Source organism: Lagenorhynchus albirostris, chromosome 11, assembly GCF_949774975.1.
Source record: "Lagenorhynchus albirostris chromosome 11, mLagAlb1.1, whole genome shotgun sequence".
In the NCBI taxonomy this organism is placed as follows: domain Eukaryota; kingdom Metazoa; phylum Chordata; class Mammalia; order Artiodactyla; family Delphinidae; genus Lagenorhynchus; species Lagenorhynchus albirostris.
The window spans coordinates 16,163,525-16,185,101 of record NC_083105.1 but is presented as its reverse complement, the minus strand read 5'-3'; the positions used below and the strand labels follow the sequence as shown (position 1 = coordinate 16,185,101).

At 41.0% G+C, this 21,577-nt stretch overlaps 1 protein-coding gene across 8 annotated transcripts in view; it reads left to right on the top strand.

Annotated features, from left to right (window-relative positions):
- The window catches only part of POLR3B (RNA polymerase III subunit B), a 160,114-nt gene that overhangs the window by 92,418 nt on the left and 46,119 nt on the right, over positions 1 to 21,577 (top strand). For 6 of the 8 annotated variants that reach the window (XM_060164839.1, XM_060164840.1, XM_060164837.1 and 3 more), the window contains 4 exons: positions 7,942 to 8,045; positions 8,969 to 9,135; positions 14,638 to 14,751; positions 17,488 to 17,661. In XM_060164839.1, coding sequence (XP_060020822.1) covers positions 7,942 to 8,045; positions 8,969 to 9,135; positions 14,638 to 14,751; positions 17,488 to 17,661 — 559 coding nt within the window. Of the gene's footprint in view, positions 1 to 5,810; positions 5,867 to 7,941; positions 8,046 to 8,968; positions 9,136 to 14,637; positions 14,752 to 17,487; positions 17,662 to 19,644; positions 19,782 to 21,577 lie in introns of those variants that run through there. The other 2 variants (XM_060164838.1, XR_009543296.1) reach the window with 2 other exon arrangements.

Below are 21,577 nucleotides of genomic sequence, written 5' to 3'. Positions count from 1 at the left end.
TGTAATCGATCAGACAGAGAAGCCCCACTGGAGAAGTGAAAGTGTTTGATCAGTAGCTGTTAAAAATGTGACAGACCCAGTAAACAGCATCATTTTCTGTGACCTGGGTAATGGAGGAGGACCAAGCAGAGAGAGCCAAGCGTGGAGGAAGGAGAAACTATTCCGTAAGGAAGAGGGTGTCACAATTAACATGAAGACTCCTCCAGCCTGAGAAGCAGGTAATATTCATTCACAGCACACTTTTTAGATAAGGGAATTCCCACATAGTTTTCCAATGAGAAATTCAAAGAATTTTAATGAAGTACATTCGTCCTTTGGGTCTTTGTGAGGTCCGTTGCGCATCTCATCAGTAAATGTGCAGTGAATCAGCTCCCCCTTAAAGGAGCTGGCCTTTGGTCAAGAATCTCGAGAACAGTTCATCCTTTAGTAGTATGCAAAATATTGGAAAAGGTGAGATGATTTAGTAATAACCTGTACACCAAAGTTATGAAATTGTTGTATGTTTGTTTACCAAGGAAGGAAAGTTTAGTTTTGTTTTAAATTCGGGTGGTGGTGGGAAAATATTAGAAACCCAAAGTCTTGATCTCCTTTCCCAAGTGTTCTAGACTTCTAGGTACTTCAGAGTGAAGCCATGACTTACATAATAGATGCATAATGATGCTCCACAGGGGAAAAGAGAGCAGAGATGGGTCTGGAATGTTCTTCGTGTTTTCTCTTCACATTCTTCCTTGATCAGCTTTATAGATAGAGTTAAAGATAGGAAGACACATTCACACAGAATGCTGATTGGGGTCATATTTGGAACTAGAATTCTTATTAAAATCAAAATAAGTTATGTAAGCCTCTTGAACTTTGGCATAAGTTCTATATGAAGGGAACTCGTCAAAGGCAAACACTTTTATCTTGAGCCTTGCTTTCTATGATGGTTAGTGCGTTTATTAGAAGGGTGAGCAGATTCCCTGCTCAGTTGGGTTTTTTGTTTGTTTTATTTTTTAATCCTTTAACAAAAATTATCTGTCAGCCTAAGGAATTCCCCAAGTTAAGTTTCATTTCATTGCTCAGGAAACCAAATTATTATATTTCCAGATTTCCTCTTACTTTTGCTGCCATTCACAATGAGGGAGGAAAAAGTGGACTCCTTTGATGTAGGGGGAAAAAAGGCAATATATCACTTCTCTGAAAGAACATTTCTCAGTCTCTCATGTGAAAAAGGATTAGCACCTCCAACAAAGGTCCTGTAGATCACAGAATCGGCAGCAATACCAAACAGTATTCCAAAGGAGAGGAAAAACTGTATTTGAGCAAGAGTGTTTGTCCTGGCAAACAGAAGCTTTTTAATAACTGCAAATCTGAGATAACGGTATACACTCCTCAGTATCGCCCCCTAAATCCTCAGACAGCTAGTTTAAGTGAAGTCAAACTTCGTTTTAAAATAGAAATATAGTCTTACTAAATGCAGTTTTTTCACAGTATTGGTTCATAAGGATTATGCATCTATGGGTAACATTGTTTGGAAGGTTCGTCTTTGGCCCTCTCTTGTTCAACAAAAGTTTCATTATAAGGTCACTTGCCTCCATTTTGCATTAATAAAAGTTATTCAGCAACCTGTTAAATTAATTTATTAAGATATTAACTGAATGTTTATTAGAAGAAAAAAAGTCTACCCTGACTTTCCAACACATTAAAGAATCTTTATACAGTAGGTATGAAGAGGCTGTGGGAAGTAAGAAAATATTAATTTGTGTGTGGCAGAAAAGCCAAGAGGAAAGTTTGTTTGTTAAACAAGGCTGGGCAAAAACTTTGCCTTTTCCAGACCTTCACTTGTTATTTCCATTCTCTATATTATGTTCTCTAAAATTGAGAGAATGAAAAGACTCTGATTTAAAGTAATAATAATAACACCTTGTACTCATGTAGCACTTGAGACTGTCTAAAATCCCCTCTGCTAGTCTGAGGCTTCAAAGTCTGGATGTCTTTGGCTCCCTACTTTGCTTGATCCTGCTTGAATGAAAGACTCCAAGTGGGAGGGGAGAAGGGGGCCGATGGAGCTAACAGTGTGAGCCCCAAGATAAGGTGTATGATGCCAGACAATCCTTCAGAGTTTTGTTCCAAAAAGAAGTTCTGGCAACTCTTCCTTTAATGTTTGAAATCAAGATTATTTTGTCCACATAGACACCTCGAGAAGATTTTATTTTAGTTTTTTTAAGAACAAATTTTGGTCTTCGGTAGCTAGCCAGTAACCCTCTGACCTTTCAGTAAATATCCAAGTAAAGCTTTGAAATTAGGGTGTTTAGTGTTTTATGGCCCAGAATAAAAATCTCCAATTCTGTTTCCAAATAGTATAGCCTCAACACATTTTATTAAGCTCTTGACACATTCAGCCATGTGTATTTTGTAAAGTTCCTATGGTTATTGTTTTACAATAGCTGCTTCCAGAAGCATTGTAAGGGTTTCAATTAATCAGCCCTTTGTGTGCTTCAGACTATGCAAATTTATCACATCAAACCATTCAACTGCTCATGGGAAAGCCGTGTAAAAACTGTATTGTCTTCTAGCGCCTCCTCTCATTTAGAGTGATGTTTTAATAAGAAAGCTAATCAAGTTTTCTTATGCATTATTTATCTGTTAACATGTAAGGAAGAGCCGAATTAAAATTATGTCAACCGGGATATGGCAAGTGATGTGATAGATCTGGAAGCGATTCAGCAACAGAACAAAGCTAATATGATTCAACAGTTTTTGTCTCCTCCCCTCCCCCTTGGGATTATTTAAGGTGGTGGTGTAAGAATAAAAGAAGGTTAATTCAATAACTGGAAAGGGGGAAAGGAAGAAAGGAGCAACCACCTGTGTTAGCCTTCACGTTTTGATTTAGAGACTTACATTTCTGAATATGTAAAGGCTTATCGAGATGCGTTTGTTCAAAGTAGAAACATTTCTTATTTAACACGAACAGTCGAACTTGAAAGCATTCCTCCTGCTTCTTCGGCCCTGTTTACCACCATATTCATGAGCAGCAAGCTACTCTGCCCTGGAAATCCGCAGCCCAGGTCCTGTGAAGTTCTGACGTTATTGGGAGACACCATCCTGATCCTGTGAAATGATCTGAACCCAGCGGAGTGAGCTGCTTTTCGGTCTCTTCAGCCACAGTTAGTGCAACTGCATCTGCCCCTTCCATTCATTAAGTTGGTCTCCTTTGCGTTGCTAGTTTGCTTCCTGCTGAGAGTAATTAGGTTTCTTATATAATAATAATTCCTTGTGTTTAGATGCGGCCTTTCTCTGAGGACCTTAAAGTACCTCTCAGACATTAGCTCATCTGTTCTTCTAACACAATTGCCTCATGAGATAGGTGCTAATTATTCCCATTCCAAAGACCAAACGGCTAAGGCTCACCAGAAAGTGGTGCTTTATCCCCAAGGTAACAATATCAGTTGAACAGCACAGAGACAAATTAAGGTCACCCAATTCCAGGATGTCCCACCCTACATAGGTCTGAGTGTCCAAGGGGTGATGCGCCCGTTATAGATCGCGTCCCCCCGGCCCCCATTTATGAACCTCATTAATACCGGGCATTAATACAGTGATCACTCCTTCACCAAACACCAACCCTCTTCTTGCACTAGGACTGATAGAGAAGCATCGGAGCATCATTTCACCTTCGCTTAGTGACAGAGTGTTAAACTGTGCAGAAAAAGAAAAGTCTTGTCTAACTGGTACTCACAGAAAGTAGGCAGTTTAGACTCTGATTAGTCTTATTTCAGCAGGACATACTGCGTGATTTGCTCTGCATCTCTTAGAGCATTAGAACCTGGTAAGCTGAACTATCCAGGTGTTTTCATGGTCAGTATTCAGTTAGGCTCCTCTGCGTGGGACACCTCTCAAGTGGGCTCAAGTCTCTGAACCTCTTCGTATCCCCCGCCTCCGTCACAGCATTTGTCACGCAGCTTATTAACTGAGGGCATCGAGGGAAATGATTCTCTTTTCTCACTCAGAAAAGGAAGAATGAAAATATATATCAACCTGAGAGTGATAAATTTAATCCAAAAGTGGTTACATAGAAGGTAGACTTGCTAAATAAAAATTTTTTAAATTAAGAAGTGAAGCAGAGTGTGATCCTAAGGGGAGACCTGGCTATCAACAAAAGAGAAAACCCTTTGCTACCTCGTTCTCAACACGTTAAAGTCACACCAAAAACAGATCTCAGATTAAAGATGTTATTACAGTTGTCTTTTGCCAGTTGTTACTTGCTTTCCTGTCTTTATATGGTAATATAATGCTTTAGTTTTCTTCCTTATCTTTTTTCTCATGTTCTTACCTTTTTTTTTTTCCTATTTGGATTGAGATGGATCCATTACACTAAGACTAGTTTAAAAACAAAAAGTCCACAAATGACTTTTGAACAAGTGAATTGCTGTTTACAATTAGAAATACTTTCTAAGAGTGATTTGTCAGATTAACTGGACTTTTGCTGGGTATTCTTTAAATGATTTACGTGTTCTGCGAGGCCACAGAAATAGAAATAACAAATTGGTGTAAGAGCCTCCAGTGTAAGGGCCGTGACACAGAGAACTGTGGCAGTGGATCCCCAGATTTGCCTTTCCTGTGTGGCTTGGCGGTGAGATTTGTGGCTTCCTGAGACTCCCTAAATTCTTTACCTTTACAACTTGAAATTAAGATTGACGGTGATGGAGTAATATTTTAATGACTGGGTATCTGCTCTAACTTTCTGTGTTCCAGTTTTTCCTTGTTGTCTGTTTTCATTTGTTAAAAGTTCAGTAGTGTAATCTGTGGTCTAATTCCCATTTGGCCCCTATGAGGGCATTAAGTGTTCCCGGTCCTGTTAAACTGGTGTATTTGCAATTCACTGCCAGGAGGTTGTGCTATAAACAATGGAGTCGAGACACCAGCATGAGCTGGGGGATGAAATTTTATTTTAAAATCTGAAATGCTGTGTAAGCATTTAAGGTATGAATCAGTAATTGTTTCACAACAGCTTCCATTAGATATGGTTTATTTGTAGTCCATCCCCTTTTCAAGGATCCAGGGGAGTGTTAACACGCTGAAGCGTACTGCATATCATTTACATTTTAAAACCAGTGTTAAAGGAAACTAACTATAACTTCTAAGAGTTCTAAATATTGGAAGAGATTTTTATGCCTCTGTCCCTGGAGAAACCAGAGTTTTAATTTTTCATTTGAAAAATAAGAAAAAAAACCTTCCTACTTTAATTAAGGATTTGAATAATTCTGAAACAGAAATACCTTTAAAAAAAGAAAGAGAAGTCTGGTTCTAAGATTGAGAACTCTCTTCCCCCCACCAAATGAATTCAGTAAAATACAAACTTTAAAAAATCATTTGTCTAATTTGAGATTCGAGATCATCAAATTCTGTCTAAATATTTTGTTTTAACTTCTAAGCTCATTATGGTTTCTTTGTGTTAACTTGTATTAAAATCTGTCAGCTATGACTGGTCTCATAAGCACAGTCAGCGGACCAGAATAAGTTAATTATTTACTTGTGTCACTAGTGCTCTTCATCTAATGAAATGCACAGCTGTGTTAGATCTGCAGTTGGATGTGTAGCTTCCATTGTTCCACAAGTCAGCAGAGGGTAGAAGCCGCAATGATGGAGAGCCCTCAGTTCTTTCTGCTGTTCTGGCTTTCTGTGTCGATTTCATGGATCTTTTATCATTCACTTTCACACAAAACAAACAACACAGGCCTGTCTGCTATGGGAACCATCTTGGCATATAAAAGGGTTTTCAGAGCCTAAAGTAATTTTAAGTTAGCTAAGATTTAATTTTTGGCTTACAGGTGCCCTTGATTCAGATGTGGCCAAAGCCATTCCTATAATGGAATGAAAAAAATCTGTTAAGTGACTTATATAACCAATGTATTTTTAAACTGCAGTGTCAGAAAAGGGCTGATAAGAAAATAACTTCCCAAGAAAGGAATCTCTATACCAAATATTAATCAGATTTCAAGAAGAGTTATTGGAGATTCAGATTTCAGGGGAGGGAGCATTGCTTACATTTTAATAGCAAAATGAAGTTAAATTTGCTTGATTAAACTTGTCAACTGAGACTGAGAATACAAAATGCAAATCATCCCACTCCTTACCCTCCCCCAATATGAGTGTGTCCTGCTTCCGCAGTGGGTTTCTGTACCTCCTGCACCTCACTCCCACCTTCTCTTGTCGGGGGTGAACAGGCAGCTTCCTCTTGAGCAGACGCCAGCATCCCCCTGTGAACTGCTGCTGAAGGGGTGCCCAGGCTTTTCTTCAGTTTTGTTTTTAAGGGATGTAGCTGAACCTTCCACCTCCTCACCAGCTAAAGTGACATTCTCACCCAAGCACGTCCCAGGGACTGGCCTCTTTAGGAACTGCTGTTTTTAACATTTTGTTCACTGCTAAACAATGTTGTTGTCGGTTGCACCTAGATTTACAGTTTGATGTCTTTCAGAGTAGATTTCCCAGTAGCCCCAGTGTTTTGTCAGATAATTTCAGTGTGGACAAAGATGGATTTTTGGAGGGGAGAAAGGAGGGTCACAGACTCTGCTTGATTTAAATTCTAACACGTAGCTGAATTTGAAATAAAGTGAACTGAATGTTTCTGGGCTTAATGTAGGAAAGCATATGTTCTTTATAATAAACAATACAATTTCAACCAAAAAGGCATGCTCTAGGATTCAACTTCATAAACCGAGTTACCATATCGTTCATAGCCACTGGAAATCTGAACATTGATAACCGATGTTAAATAGGCAGATGGCACTCTTTCTCTTTAGACTTCAGGTCTTGGTGATTAGAACATGCACAAAAATTTTATTTTAAAAAAGTTTGAGTAATTATGTAGAAATCAAACTGAGGAAAGAAACATTTCTTTGAGAATAGTTTCTTTTCAATAGGTGCAGATGGTTGATAACTTTGTATACAAAGGAAAAGAAAGTTCATGTTAAGAAATATAAAAGCATTTTTTTTCCTGGTCCAGTGCCATTGTACACTAGTTTTCTAATTCTGAATTAGGTAGCTTGTGGTGAACAATCTAAAACTGTACCCGTATAGTCGTTCTACCAAGAAAGAAATCAGAGGAATTGAAAACTATTTAAGCAATAAGATCCCTTACAGGTTAGAATAATATTTAGGGAGTAATAAAGTACAACTAACTTAAGAGACCGTCAGTAGAGTGCAGAGAGCTGGTGGGGTTTGGTTTGGTTTTCGTTCTTAGAATTTCATTTCTAATTCCAGCCTTTTCTTCCAAGAGTAATTTGGCATTTAATTTTCTTGTTCAACTCTACAACTTCGATCAGAGGTCACTTTTCTAGCATGCCATAAGCTATAGGAATTACAGTTCCCTAGGGCAGCTTAGGCTCGGCCAGGGGAGCCCTGGCAGAAACCAGCCCACCAGCCAGGGCTCGGCAGCCAGTAGGTAGACCTGTCAGTGCATCAGCCACTCACAAGGACTCCTTGTCCCACGTTTTAAAACCACAGTCTAAACACATCCCTTGCCCAGTCAGTTCTGGTGATCAGAGAACTCGCGTTCCTGTGCTGTGGGTACGTTAGGTAGCAGATCACAGACTGGCTGACAAGGAGCGAGATTGCCGCTGACTTGCAGTGTCAGGAACAACGATGGGGCTGGGGCGTGGGGAAGCCCCTGCTCTCCCCTGTCTGGGGCAAGAGGGGCCGGGCAGACGGCCTGACGGCACGTTGTGTGTCGTGCCAGAAGGCCAACCCGCAGGCTGCAGTGCCTTTCCGCAAGGACAGTCGTTTTTGAACTGTTCGTGTAGCAGGATTGTTGGAAGTTGCTTTTATTACTCTTGATGGAGACCACGGAGAAGGTTTGAGGGCAGTGGAAATAGAGACGGCAACAGGGAGATCCCAATTAAGTACTGTGTTCTTCCTTTCTGCCGGTTGGCTCTACGTGGCATGAAATCTTCTCTCCCCCAGGTGTTTGTGGCTTGATCGTCCCTCAGGAAGACATGCCATTTTGTGATTCTGGCATCTGTCCGGACATCATAATGAACCCCCATGGCTTCCCATCTCGAATGACGGTCAGTACGGGTTTTTTTGTTTTGTTTTGTTTTTCTGTTTTAGGAAGGAATGTTATCTTTTTTTTAAAAAAATAAATGTATTAATTTATTTTTAGCTGCGTTGGGTTTTTGTTGCAGCGCGCGGGCTTCTCATTGCGGTGGCCTCTCATTGCGGAGCACGGGCTCTAGGCACACGGGCTTCAGCAGTCGTGGCACACGGGCTCAGTAGTTGTGGCACGCAGGCTCAGCAGCCAAAGTGCACAGGCTTAGTTGCTCTGCGGCATGTGGGATCCTCCGGGACCGGGGCTCGAACCCATGTCCCCTGCATTGGCAGGAGGACTCACAGCCACTGCGCCACCAGGGAAGCCCAGTTAGTACGGTTTTCAGAGGCGCTGCCTTTAAGGAAAAAGGCAGGCAGTTGGTTTGTAGTGAGCGGAGGAGATGGGGCCCTGAAACTGATTTTCGGAAAGGGCCCTTTTACCTCTTGCCAAATAAATAGGTCCCTAGACCCTGACAGTGGGGGGCTAATCTCCTCTACAGAGCTGGTGTAGAGAGGTCTGGGCTTCCCTTCGAGAGCAGTCTTCTGAGTGATGAACTCACCCCTCAACAGAAGAACCCCATGTATCAATGTATCTCCCTTTCTGTGGTTACCATTCTGTCATCCTGGCTCCGACACTTAGCAGCTGTGGGACTTCAAAGTTGCTAACCCCTCTGTTTCCTCAGATGTAAACTGAAGGAGGTAATAGTACCTATCCCATTGGGGTCTTGGAGGCGTAAACTTAGGTCACAGTAAGAGAGGATAAATATTTGCTACTACTGATTTATCACTCTTATTAATAGTAGTAGTCTTATAATCTTTTGGAAGAAACAGGCCAGAGCTAAATAAACAGGCAGAATTCCTAAACCACAGGAAGGTGCTCACTTAATTTGTTCACATCCCACAGGTGGGAAAGTTAATAGAGCTGTTGGCGGGCAAGGCCGGCGTGTTAGACGGCAGATTCCACTACGGCACTGCGTTTGGAGGCAGTAAAGTGAAGGATGTGTGTGAGGACCTCGTTCGCCACGGTTATAACTACTTGGGGAAAGACTATGTTACCTCTGGCATCACAGGGTGAGTATGTGTTTAGACGTCTTAAAGGAAAATTACGATTTTATTAAAGTAAAAGTATTAAAGTAAAAGTATGATTTTATTAAAGTAAAAGGATAAAAGTAAAAATATGATAAGGCATAAGAGCCCTTAAGATATACGGCTTTACTCCTTTAAGAAATCTGATACAAGAAAATCCAGATTTATGGTGGATGTCACAGCTAAGCTATGGTGGTAGTGATTTTGCAGTATGTGTGTATCACATCAACACGTTGTACACCTTACATGATGTTATTTGTCAATTATATCTTAGTGAAACTGGGGGAGGGAGAAAAGAAAGTCCAAATTTAGAAAACTAATAAACTAAGGAGTGCCCTTTTGCCGATAAGGCTCCCGTTTAAAAAGTAGAAAGATCTTACTTACCAAAATAGGATTTCTGCACAGCTTTTAAAGAATACATCAGTTGTCTATAATACAAAATTTCTTAACTGTTGGCCTTTCTCTGCACTACTGTGATGAATATCAGACACTTAGTGCTCAGACAGGTAGCCTAAGGCGTAACATTTGCGCGTTCATTCACCAATGACGTGTTAAACACCTAACATGTGCTAGGTACTAAGTATGTAACAGTGAACAAAATAGACGTGGTCCCTGACCTATGGGGCTGACCACTGAGATTTGTTACTAGACATTAAAAAAATAAGACAGGGCTTCCCTGGTGGCGCAGTGGTTGAGAGTCCGCCTGCCGATGCAGGGGACACGGGTTCGTGCCCCGGTCCGGGAAGATCCCACATGCCGCGGAGTGGCTGGGCCCGTGAGCCATGACCGCTGAACCTGCGCATCCGGAGCCTGTGCTCCGCAACGGGAGAGGCCACAACAGCGAGAGGCCCGCATACCGCAAAAAAAAAAAAAAAAAAGACAAAAAGTAACTTCTCAGCAGGGCCTACCCTGACTACTTACTTTAAAACCACAACTCAGTGTTGCCCTTTTCCTGCTGTATTTTTCTCTGTAGCATTCATCATTATCAAGTAATGTAATAATACCATATAATATCACTATCTGTCTCTCCAATGGGAATGTAACCTACATGAGAGCAGGGCTTGTCTGTTTTGTTTACTGTTTTATTTCCAGTGTCTAGCGCAGAGCCTGACATACAGCAGGCACTCCATAAATGTTTGTTGAATAAAAGAATGAAAACAAATCAACACAAGTACAAATAGCTCTCACCAAAATGAAACCAAAGAATAGGTTAGAAGACCCCTGTGAGGAGGTGGCTGTTTCAGTGGAGATACGAAGGATGAGAAGAGACATTTGGAGAGTGTTTTGTGCAGGGGAGAAGTGTGTTGAACACCTTACAAGGGGCAGAGCTTGGGAAGTTCAGGGAAGTGGAAGAGGCAGCGGCTGCAGCCTGAGGGGAGGCTGGAAAGCAGCCTGAAGGGAGACACAGCAGAGCGCTGGGTCTTCCTGGTTCCCTGGAGAAACAGATGTTCCTGAGGTTACCCTGAATGATCAGGTTTTCAAACTTGACTCACACATGGTTTTAAAGGATCAAATCAGTTGCTTGAATTAAGACCCACTTACATATTTTATGCCAGATAAAACTCTGGGACATAGCATTTGTACCGTTCTTCTGAGGTTTCAAACTGCTTGAGCACAAGTGAAACTCAGCGTGGAAGCATGTGTGAAAACACAGAGCTTGCTGTTAGTGCTGCAAATAGACTATCCAGATATGATGAAAATATGGCCAAAATCTGTATCTGTTAAAATTATTGCCTGCTTTCTCAAATGACCTATCTAGACTGTAATAATGTGGATTTCTTTAGGTGTATCATAGTTGAGGTGTTACAGGAAATCGCATTACAGGGCAAGAGTGATGGTCCATTTCAAAAATGATTCAGTGAAGTAACTAAGGTCCATTTCAAAAAAACAGTTATCACTGCTAAACTGATCATTTTAGTCTTTGCTTCTCACCCAGAAATAATGCAGTAGTTGACCAGAAAGTATGCAAATCCAGTGAATCAATTTGGTGGACCTTCTGAACGTAATTTCACTGGAAGATTTGGATGGGTTGTGCTCTGCTTCCTATGGACAGCTGTAGGCTCTGTCTGCACCACTTTCCCCAGTGCCCCCAGCCAATAAGTGTTTTCATTTCTTTGCCGTTCATCTCAGTTGTAAAGTTTGAGAAACACTACTTTAGCTTGTTAGTTGAAAGTTTCATAAAGGGCTTAAAACCATATTCACCCACAAGCTTTCATCCCTTGTCACATTTTCAAGCATAGCTAGGAGGAAAAATTGCATCTGGCTTTATTCAGTTAATGATAGAATGGCATTAGGTGACAGAGTTCTAGAAATTCTACTGTGCGCAGCCATACAGTGGAGGAATTAGAATCATTTATTATTAAAGTTGGAAAGAACTTTAGTCTGACCCCCTTGTTGTACAACTAAGAAAACTGAGATGAAGAGGTCTTTATCTCAGGGACTTTATGCAGGGACTTCCCTGGAGGCGCAGTGGTTAAGAATCTGCCTGCCAATGCAGGAGACACGGGTTCAACCCCTGGTTTGGGAAGATCCCACATGCCTCGGAGCAGCCAAGCCCGTGCGCCACAACTACTGAGCCTGTGCTCTAGAGCCTGCAAGCCACAACTACTGAGCCCATGCACCACAACTACTGAAGCCCGTGCACCTTGAGCCCATGCTCCGCAACAAGAGAAGCCACCGCAATGAGAAGCCTGTGCACCGCAACGAAGAGTAGCCGCCACTCGCCACAACTAGAGAAAGCCCATGCGCATCAACGAAGACCCAACGTAGCCAAAGATAAATAAATAAAAATAAATTTATATTAAAAAAAAAAAGCTTTCCACTGTCAAAGCACTTAAATATTCACTCTCTTTTTAAACTCTTGCTACGGATTTTCTAAAGGCTCATGAGTCAGCTCTGTGACAGACGTTTACTGAGTATCTGTTGTGTGCCAGGCAGGGTCATTAGTGCAGGGACCACAGTGACAAGGAGATGAAGTGCTTATTCTGCGGCATTTACTTCTTCTGGGGAAAACAGGCGATAATTAGAGAAATAACAAATGTGTACTTTAATAGCAAACGGTGACAAGTGCTCTGAAGAACATAAAACCAACGTGAGAGTTGAGACTGCACTGGCACTGTGATGCTGGGGTGGGAGGAAGGCACCTCTAGAGAATGTGATAGGGGCGCACCTCTCGGAGGAGGTGGAGGGTTTGGCAGGGCCATGTGAATACCTGGTGGAAGAATGTTTCAGGCAGAGCTGACAGTAAGCGCAAAGGCCCTGGGGCAGGTGGGCTTGCTACATTTGAGGAACAATGAAGAGGCCAGTGCTGCTGGAGTAGAATGAGCGGTGAGGAAGGGGAATAGCAAATGAGTCAGGTGGACAGGAGCCAGGTTGTGTTAGACCTTGTGGCCGTGATACAATATTTGGGTGATGCAGAGTCTGAATGTAATGGGAAACCATTGGGAATTTAGAACAGAAAAATGACCTGCTATGATTTATGATTTAGAAGGAATCACTGTGGCTTGTTGTGTGAAGAATAGATTGTTGAGGGATAAGAGTGGAAGCAGGAGGCCAACTGGAGGATTGTCTGCAGTAGTCCAGGCAAGAAAGGATGGTGGCCTGACGAGGGTGGCAGCAGTGAAGGAGGGACTGTCTTGTTCACACTGTCTCACAACGTGTTTAAATTTTTTTTCACTGTTTTTTTAATTGAATGAACGATTCTTTAAATTCTATGGTAGTTTACAGTTTTCAAAGGTTTCACACATGATTTCATATAATCCCATAATAACCCTTTTTTCCTACCCCTCATATTGCCCCTACCCCTTCTCTTTCCCCACTGGTAACCACTAGTTTGTTCTCTGTATCTGTGAGTCTCCTTCTTTTTTGTTTTATTCACTAATTTGTTGTATTTTTTAGATTCCACATTAAGTGATATCATCCAGTGTTTGTCTTTGTCTGACTTATTTCACTTAGCATAATGCCCTCCAAGTCCATCCATGTTGCTGCAGATGGCAAAATTTCATTCTCTTTTATGGCTGAGTAGTATTCCATTGTGTGTGTGGTGTATGTGTGTGTGTGCGCGCGCGCGTGTGTGTGTGTGTATATATATATATACACACACACACGCGCGCGCGCGCGCACACACACACATACACCACATATCCATTCATCTGTTGATGGACACTTAGATTGCTTCCATACCTTGGCAATTGTAAATAATTTTAAAATTTGTATGGAAACACAAAAGACCCCAAATAGCCAAAAAAATCTTGAGAAAGAAGAACAGAGCTGGAGGAATCGTGCTCCCTGACTTCAGCCTATACTACAAAGCTGCCATAATCAAAACATTATGGTACTGGCACAAAAACAGACACACAGATCAATGGAACAGGATAGAAAGCCCAGAAATAAATCTACACACTTATGGTTAATTAATCTATGACAGAGGAGGCAAGAATATACAGTGGAGAAAAGACAGTCTGTTCAGTAAGTGGTGCTGGGGAAACTGGATAGCTACATAAAAAAGAATGAAATTAGAACATTCTTTAACACATACAAAAATAAACTCAATAAAAAAAAAACTCAATGGATCAAAAACTTAAATGTAAGACTAGATACTATAAAACTTCTAGAGGAAACATAGGCAAAACACTCTTTGACATAAATTGCAGCAATATTTTTTTGAATTCGTCTTCTAAAGCAAACAAAAGCAAAAATAAACAAATGGGACCTAATTAAACTGAAAAGCTTTTGCACAGCAAAAGAAACCATCAACAAAATGAAAAGAAAACCTACAGAATGGGAGAAGATATTTGCAAATGATATGACTGATAAGGGGTTAATATCCAAAACATAAAAACAACTCAACATCAAAAAAAGCAAAAACCCGATTTAAAAATGGGCAGAACTGAATAGACATTTCTCCGAAGAGCACATGCAGATGGCCACCAGGCACATGAAAAGATGCTCAGCATCACTAATCATTAGGGAAATGCAAATCAAAACTACAGTGAGAATCACCTCACACCTGTCAGAATGGCTGTCATCAAAAAGAACACAAATAACAAATGTTGGCGAGGATGTAGAGAAAAGGGAACCCTCATACACTGTTGGTGGGAATGTAAATTGGTGCAGCCACTGTGGAAAACAGTACGGAGGTTTCTCGAAAAACTAAAAATAGAATTACCATATGACCCAGCAATTCCACTCCTGGGTATATATCCAAAAAAAACAAAAACACTAATTCGAAAAGATACTGCACCCCAATGTTCATAAATTTTTATTTCTTAATTGAACAATGCATCTGTTATTGCATCCATGGTACTTTTATATTTTCAGTTCTAGCATATTTGTTCACTGCAGACTGAAAATCACTCTCTTCCATTCATTCAGTCATAAACTTGTTCATAAACAAATAAGGGCCTGCCAGTGATGAGTCCTAGAAAAGGCTGTCTCTTGTTAGCCCAAACTTAGTTTCTTAACCTAAAACTCTGACCTTTCTTGCAGTGAACCCTTGGAAGCATACATCTATTTTGGCCCCGTGTACTATCAGAAACTGAAACACATGGTGCTCGATAAGATGCATGCCCGGGCACGGGGACCACGAGCTGTCCTTACCAGGTAAGAGAAAAGCATTTATAATGCGGTTAAGTCTACCTTGCATTTCTCGGATATAGCAATAGGCAGATGTCAAAATTTGGGGTGTTAGGCATCAAAAATCACATACGTCTGATTAAAATGAAAAAATAGCAACCAATTAAAAATCAATTCATAGGTGCAAGAGCAAGCCCACCGTAGGTCTTGCCAGTAGTCTCCTAACAGAGTCATTTGCATTTATGCACCAGTTTAAATATGGTCCTGTTTTACAAGGTTCAAATATAGGAATGTAGGTACACTTTACATGAACACATATCGATACACCTGCATGCTCCCATGTGTACACAGAAAACACATTACATACGTTATTTGGTAGCGAGGCCACAACTGTCATTTTTTAAAACTGTTACTGGAGCAGAAGGCACCTGTACTTGCATGCTTATTAGAATAAGCTCTGGGAGGTTAAGGTCCACATGTGCCCTTTCACCAGTGTGTCCTCAATTCCCAGCACAATGTCTGTGTGTTGATGAATGGGTACAGTTGTTGGGAAAGGGAATTATAAATACTAGGTTTCACATGTTCTTAGTATTACATCTTCCATTTGGAGAAGCAGGGTCTAGGGCAGTGGTTCTCACCCAGGGGCGATTGTGCCTCCCAGGGGACATTTGACAATGTCTGCGGACATTTTGGGATGTCACAACTGGCGGGTGGCGAGGAAGCTACTGGCATCCAGTGGGTGGAGACCAGGGATGCTGCTGAACATCCTCCAATGCACAGGCCAGTTCTCACCACAGAGACTTACCCGGCTCAGTCTGGCAGTAGTGCCGAGGTTGCCAGAGAGGGTGGGCCTGGGGAGACAGACAGACATGGATGTGAACTCATCTCCACCTTATACCGCTTCCACCAGCCTTGGACACATCACTTAGCTCCTCTCAGCTTCAGTTTTTCCCGTATATGAAGTGGAGACAGTAATTCCCACTTTGTAGCATGCTGGTGAACGTCAGATGTTTTAAAATAGAATGTATACCGTGCCAATTCATGGGAGAGGCTCAACAAATATCCAGTTCCCTGCCCACTCTGACCTGGCAATGCAACTCTCCCCTGAATGCTGTCCCCTCCAGAACTTCCATTTCAGTTACAACATCCAAAAACTATTTCAGGGAATTCTCCGGTGGTTAGGACTCCGCGCTTCCACTGCCTAGGGCCTGGGTTCGATCCCTAGTCTGGGAACTAAGATCCCACAAGGCATGCGGCACGGCCAAAAAAAGCAACAAAAACAAAAAAAAACTATTTCAGAGTAACATATTTCAAAGTACGTTTCCTGTTTTTTGCCTTGTTGTGTAAAAAACGTTGCTGCTTTAGAATTACTTTTGTGTATTCCATATGAATCTGCCTGGAGTGTATTTGTAGTCTGTGATCTCAGTTGGTTAAAATCCAAGTTTTGGGTTCTGCCCACATGTGATCAGACCCCCTTCACTTGTCCAGTGACCACAGGTGTAGGGATGCCCCCGACTCCCACCCTAGATCAAAACATAGATATCGTGCTCAGTTATGAAGTGGCTACTATAATGTGTTCATTTAGACCTATTTGTAAGTTTTTCGTAGGTAGATTTTCTTTCAACAAATAATCTACGATTTGATTTCCCATTGTAACTTTCAACAACAGAAGGTAACATTTCAGCATGGGCTGGTGTACACTGTGTTTACCTTCTTAACTCTTTGGGAAACTAGAGGCAACAACAAAGATTAAAAATGCTACGGAATGAAGCAAACAAGAGGTTTACAGTCCACCCCTGCTCAGACTACCTCTAAGGACTGTCACTCCAAAATCAACCAGCCAGGGAGCTTGCTTTTTTCTTTTTCTCTTTCATTTCTTTACTTTTTTTTTTTTTTTTTAAATAATTTCTGTCATCAGTACCTAGGTGGGATCTAGGTGGGTTTGCCTGAGTTGTTTCAGAATCCCCTAATTTTACCTACATCTCTGGGTCTTGGATTCCTAACCTTTTAAAGTATTCTCAAGCCCAGCAGATACATAAACCACAGGGAGTCCATTCAGGGGTCTAATAGCTTCCCAGTTCTCATACAAGAAGGAATGACCTGAATGGGACACACAGAACTTTCCCAGTCTCTGGGGAACCTCCCATCTGACTCAGGTACTCCATCCTTCCAGATGATTCCTGATCTATTCCAAATTTTATAAAACTCTCTTTGCTTCTTTCCATGCTCAATTTATTTCTTAATAGTAAAGCTCTTCTCTGGAGCCCTGGCAATAACAATTGGGGACCCACGTTTCTCCCATAGTGCGTTCTGCTTAGTTTTTCTGCCTTTAAGTAACAGAGAACTGAGACATCTTTGAAGGTACTCAAAAGACATTCTACCCTGATTTGAGGACTATACTGTGCTAATTATGATGAAAGTGATGGTAATAGTAATGCTAGCACTGCTGTTTTATATGATTATATATTAATTTATTATTATATCACAGAAGATTATGTAATTATTATTTCTATCTAATAATAATAATAGCAACCACTAGTGTTACATCTCTTCTCCTTTAAGCCTCTTTGGGATAGGTTGTCTAACATGCGCTTTACAATGAGGCTGAGAGGCTGAGCAGCCTGCTTTTGGTCACTGTCTAAAAGCAGTTTGAATCCCGGTGAGCCCACTCTGAAGCCTTGTGCAAGATCTTAGCTAGCATGTGATGCTGCCTCTTTGTTTGTTTAGTATAATAATAACACATTTGTCTAACTTGTTTCGAAGGCAGCCTACTGAAGGTCGATCTCGTGATGGTGGTTTGCGTCTTGGAGAAATGGAACGTGACTGTTTAATCGGTTATGGAGCAAGTATGCTTTTACTAGAGAGACTGATGATTTCAAGTGATGCCTTTGAGGTTGATGTCTGTGGGCAGTGCGGACTTCTTGGGTACTCCGGCTGGTAAGTGGATACCACATGTCTCTCATACCACATCCCTTGCCTCTTAAATCACAGCTCAGAGTTTGGATCATACCCACGTATTCTCCAGCCTTCCCCATCCAGACATTCCTGGAATTGGGGATTCTGTATGTACATGCTTAGCTTGTCTGCCTAATGTCCTCCTGTCTACAGCCACTAGAGTTTAAGCTCCCAAGGAGACTTTATTTTCTTTTTAATATTATCGCGAGTACCTTTTATAACACTATTTATCTGTAAAAATACTAGCAGATTCAGAATTACAGCATATTTTAACTGGCAGCCTTTAATAGAAGACTGTGTTGAATGCCCTCGTTTAACCTCAAACCCAAAGAACCAGGTATGTTGCCCCAGCTCTTATAGCAAGTTGGTGACAGAGCCAGGACGTTGTCTGTACTCTCTCTGCTTTACACTTGGACTGTGAATTCCATGAAGACAGAGACCATGTCTGTCTCAGTCATTCACTCAACAAACATTTAGTAAGAATCTGCTAAGTTCAGACACTGTTCTAGGCCCCAGAAATACAGTGGGGAGTAAGACGGATGAATGGCTGCTCACAGGGAGCTTATCTTCTAGCTCATTCTAACTCCAGTCTGTCTTGTTTACCCCTGCTTCTCCAGCCTGTGACCTGGTTGTTGCTAAATAAAATATAATTGCTTAGGATTGTCAATAGGTAAATTATGTAACTCATAAAGTTTGTAATTTCTGTGTAGAGCTCAGTACACAAAGGCCAGCTTAAAAGATGTTGCTACTTATTTTTTTGTTGGTGTTTGTATAGTTAGAACACCTTTCTTCCTTGTAATGGTTCCACTCTACCACCAAAGGGCAGCTGTTCTGTTTAGGGTTAGTCATGATCCAGGAGAGCCCCGAAGTGCTCCTGTAGGCAGGAGGGCTGGTAGTTCCCCAGTCTCTACTCACTCTTCCATCAGAGATGAGGTCTAACAAGTATATAAGGCAGATGCTGCGGGGACCGGAAATAGCCTCAACTCCCTCATCAGCCCTCACCCACCCTCCCAGAGCCCCTTTTCCCTGGCTGGGGGTGGGGCATCCTCAGAAGGACAGGGTTAGGCCCAGATGAGCGTTCATTGCCAGAGTCTGAGGAATATAGGGGCCACCTTTTTCCCATCGAACCCCCCGTCAAAGCCTCATTCCAGAGAGAGCCCCAACTTTTTGCCATCTTAACGCTTCCAGTTTCTTGGCGAATGAAAGCAAATCAGGAGTCGGAGTGAGTGAGCTTCTTAGAACACAGTATACACCTTGCTAGGTAAATGACAAAACCCTTTAGCCAATTATTTTATGATTTTTTTTGTGTAGAAGAGTTAATGAGAAGAAATTGTTGTCTGTTTCTTCTTGTCTGTGAAGAAATAGTTTCATTTTAAAAACTAACGCAAAAGGTGGCTATTTGCAGTTCGTTCCTTTCATAAGGTGGCAGGGATGAGGTGACATTATTCTAAGCATAAGCTTGAGTGTTTCTTATATCAGTGACATGGAGCAGATGTTTCAGTTCTGAGATGTCTTTTTGTCTCTTGAAATGCATATTGAGTTTTATTGTCCTGGTTGTGTAACAACAGCAACAAAAAAGTATAATAGGAAGGTGCCTGGAACCTCGGTCTTAGGTCTTCAAAGTTGGCACAAGGATTTTTAAGTAATTTATTTTGAAAAGATGGTACAGAGGAGTCATTTTATTAAGAATAAGGATCATGAAACTTCAAAAAGAGTTTCCTTTTCTTCTCCATTCTCCTCACATTCCCTCCCATGCCCCCTAACGGAAGAAGAAAGAAAGAGAGAAAGGGAGAAAGAGAGAGAGAAAAAGAAAGGAAGCAGTAGACCAGCTTCCTTCATGCACTTTGAAAACCTTCCCCTCTCTTCCTCTGAATACTCAGGGAAACTCACATAAACTGTAATTGATCCCAACATTATTCTGTTAAATTCATATCTCCTTTCCTGCTTCGTTTCTGTCTCATTTAGAGATCATCTGATGGCAGTGCCTGATTTTGAAGCTCATGTGTTCAATGTATATTGTATTTGAAATCCTTTGAAAGAGGACTAAATCAGGTTACACTGTTTAAGGGTCTTTACTGTAATTAAACAGACCTGGATATACCATATGTCTGATTTTGAGTGGCCTACTTATACCCTTGTTGCCAACAGAAAAAAATCCTCATCCAGTCTGGTAGTCTAGCAGCCTGCTCGTGCTGCTTTCTGGCAGAGGAGCATAATGATGCTGTCATTTTCCCGTTGTTACCTGATCGTGTGTGATGGGTTGTGTGGGAGGGAGCACAGGCGTTTGTTGGAGGAAGTCGGTCTTTAATGAACAGCACAATGGAGGCTGAGTAATTAGAGCAGTTCTGAACCTTGAAACTGGCCTTTTGTCAGTGATTTGCACATTAGTAAGGCATTGCTATGGGGATGTTTACAGCAAGACTGTTGTTCTGCAGAAGACACAGAGGGCATAAGTCACAAAAGAGAGGAAAACTGCTGAGAGAAGAAAATCCCTATTAAGATAATTAGCTTGTAGAGGATATTTTACTGGACAGTCATTCCTCATGTGAAGCCACAGCCGCCTCCTTTTGCTGCTTTTCCCTAAAAAATCAGTTTATTTTATTGTTGTTTGGGTCAAGTTTCTTTCTTTGGAAATCTTTCAGAAATAGGGTAAAAATTTTAATATTTTTCTTTATGTGTATATATATATACGCATATGTATGTATGTATATACATGCATTGGAACATTTTAAATGATGGAGAAATAGTTAATAATAGAGAAGATTAGTGGGCTTTCTGGATTATGAATCAGCATATATGGAAGTTTTAAATGGATTAGCTTGACCTGAAGTCACCAGGTAATGTACTGGACAGGAGAATCAGCAAGAAGTTGCCCCAGTTAAATCCATTTCTCCAGTTTAATTAAAGCATGAACATGATTCCTGGATAAATTAGATCAACCCAGGCACATCAAAAACATAATTCTTAAACTATAATGCATTAAAGAGGTCTTTAGGTAATCTTTTAGGAAAAAGTCATCCACCATGTTCCTATTATTACTGTTGATGGAATCAAATCTCCACAGTGCTTGTTAAGGCCTCTGCAAGTCCCCTGTGGGGACACGAGCACAGGTCCATCATGGCTCATCCCTTTTCCATACTCTTCTCCTCAAGAAGTTCATATCTGTATACTCACTCACCACCACACTCAAATTCTCAGCCTTAATGCTTTTCTTTTCTAAAATAATAAAGCTTTATTTTACTGGTGGTGAAAATGATCCCTGCTCTTTGTAAAATATTCAAAGTTATAAAAAATGTTAATGATATATATATATAAAGAAGAAATACAAACAGTCACACTAATTTGTACCATCCACAGATGACCACTATTAACATTTTTTTTTTTTTTTTTTTTTTTTTTTTTTACTATTAACATTTTAGTGACTCTTTTGGGGACATCTCTGTTTGCCAGTAGTCCTGTACCCTTTTTTATTTTCAGTCATGAGCCCTTTTGAGATTCTGATAATAGTATAAAAGTAAAAATACGTACACCAAAAAATCTTGTTACATATGATTTTGGGGCTTCATACATTTACTGAAACCCATCTGAGGACCCCCCCCCTTGTGATCACACTGTTTAGCAAACTGCTTTTTCTACTCCACAGTGTGTCCTGGACACCTTTACATTTCACTAATGTGGGTCTACAGCATCACGTTTAATGGCTGCACAGGATTCTTCTGCATAAATGTCCTGTAATCACAGAACAAACTGCTTATTGGACACATGAGCCATCTCCTGCTTTATGCCAGAGTAGTATGCATATGCCACTGTGCGTTATAAGTAGTGTGACCGTGAACATTCTTGTGTACATATTTTGCCACTTTTGTGATTACTCAGTGGAATAACATGTGTGTCTACG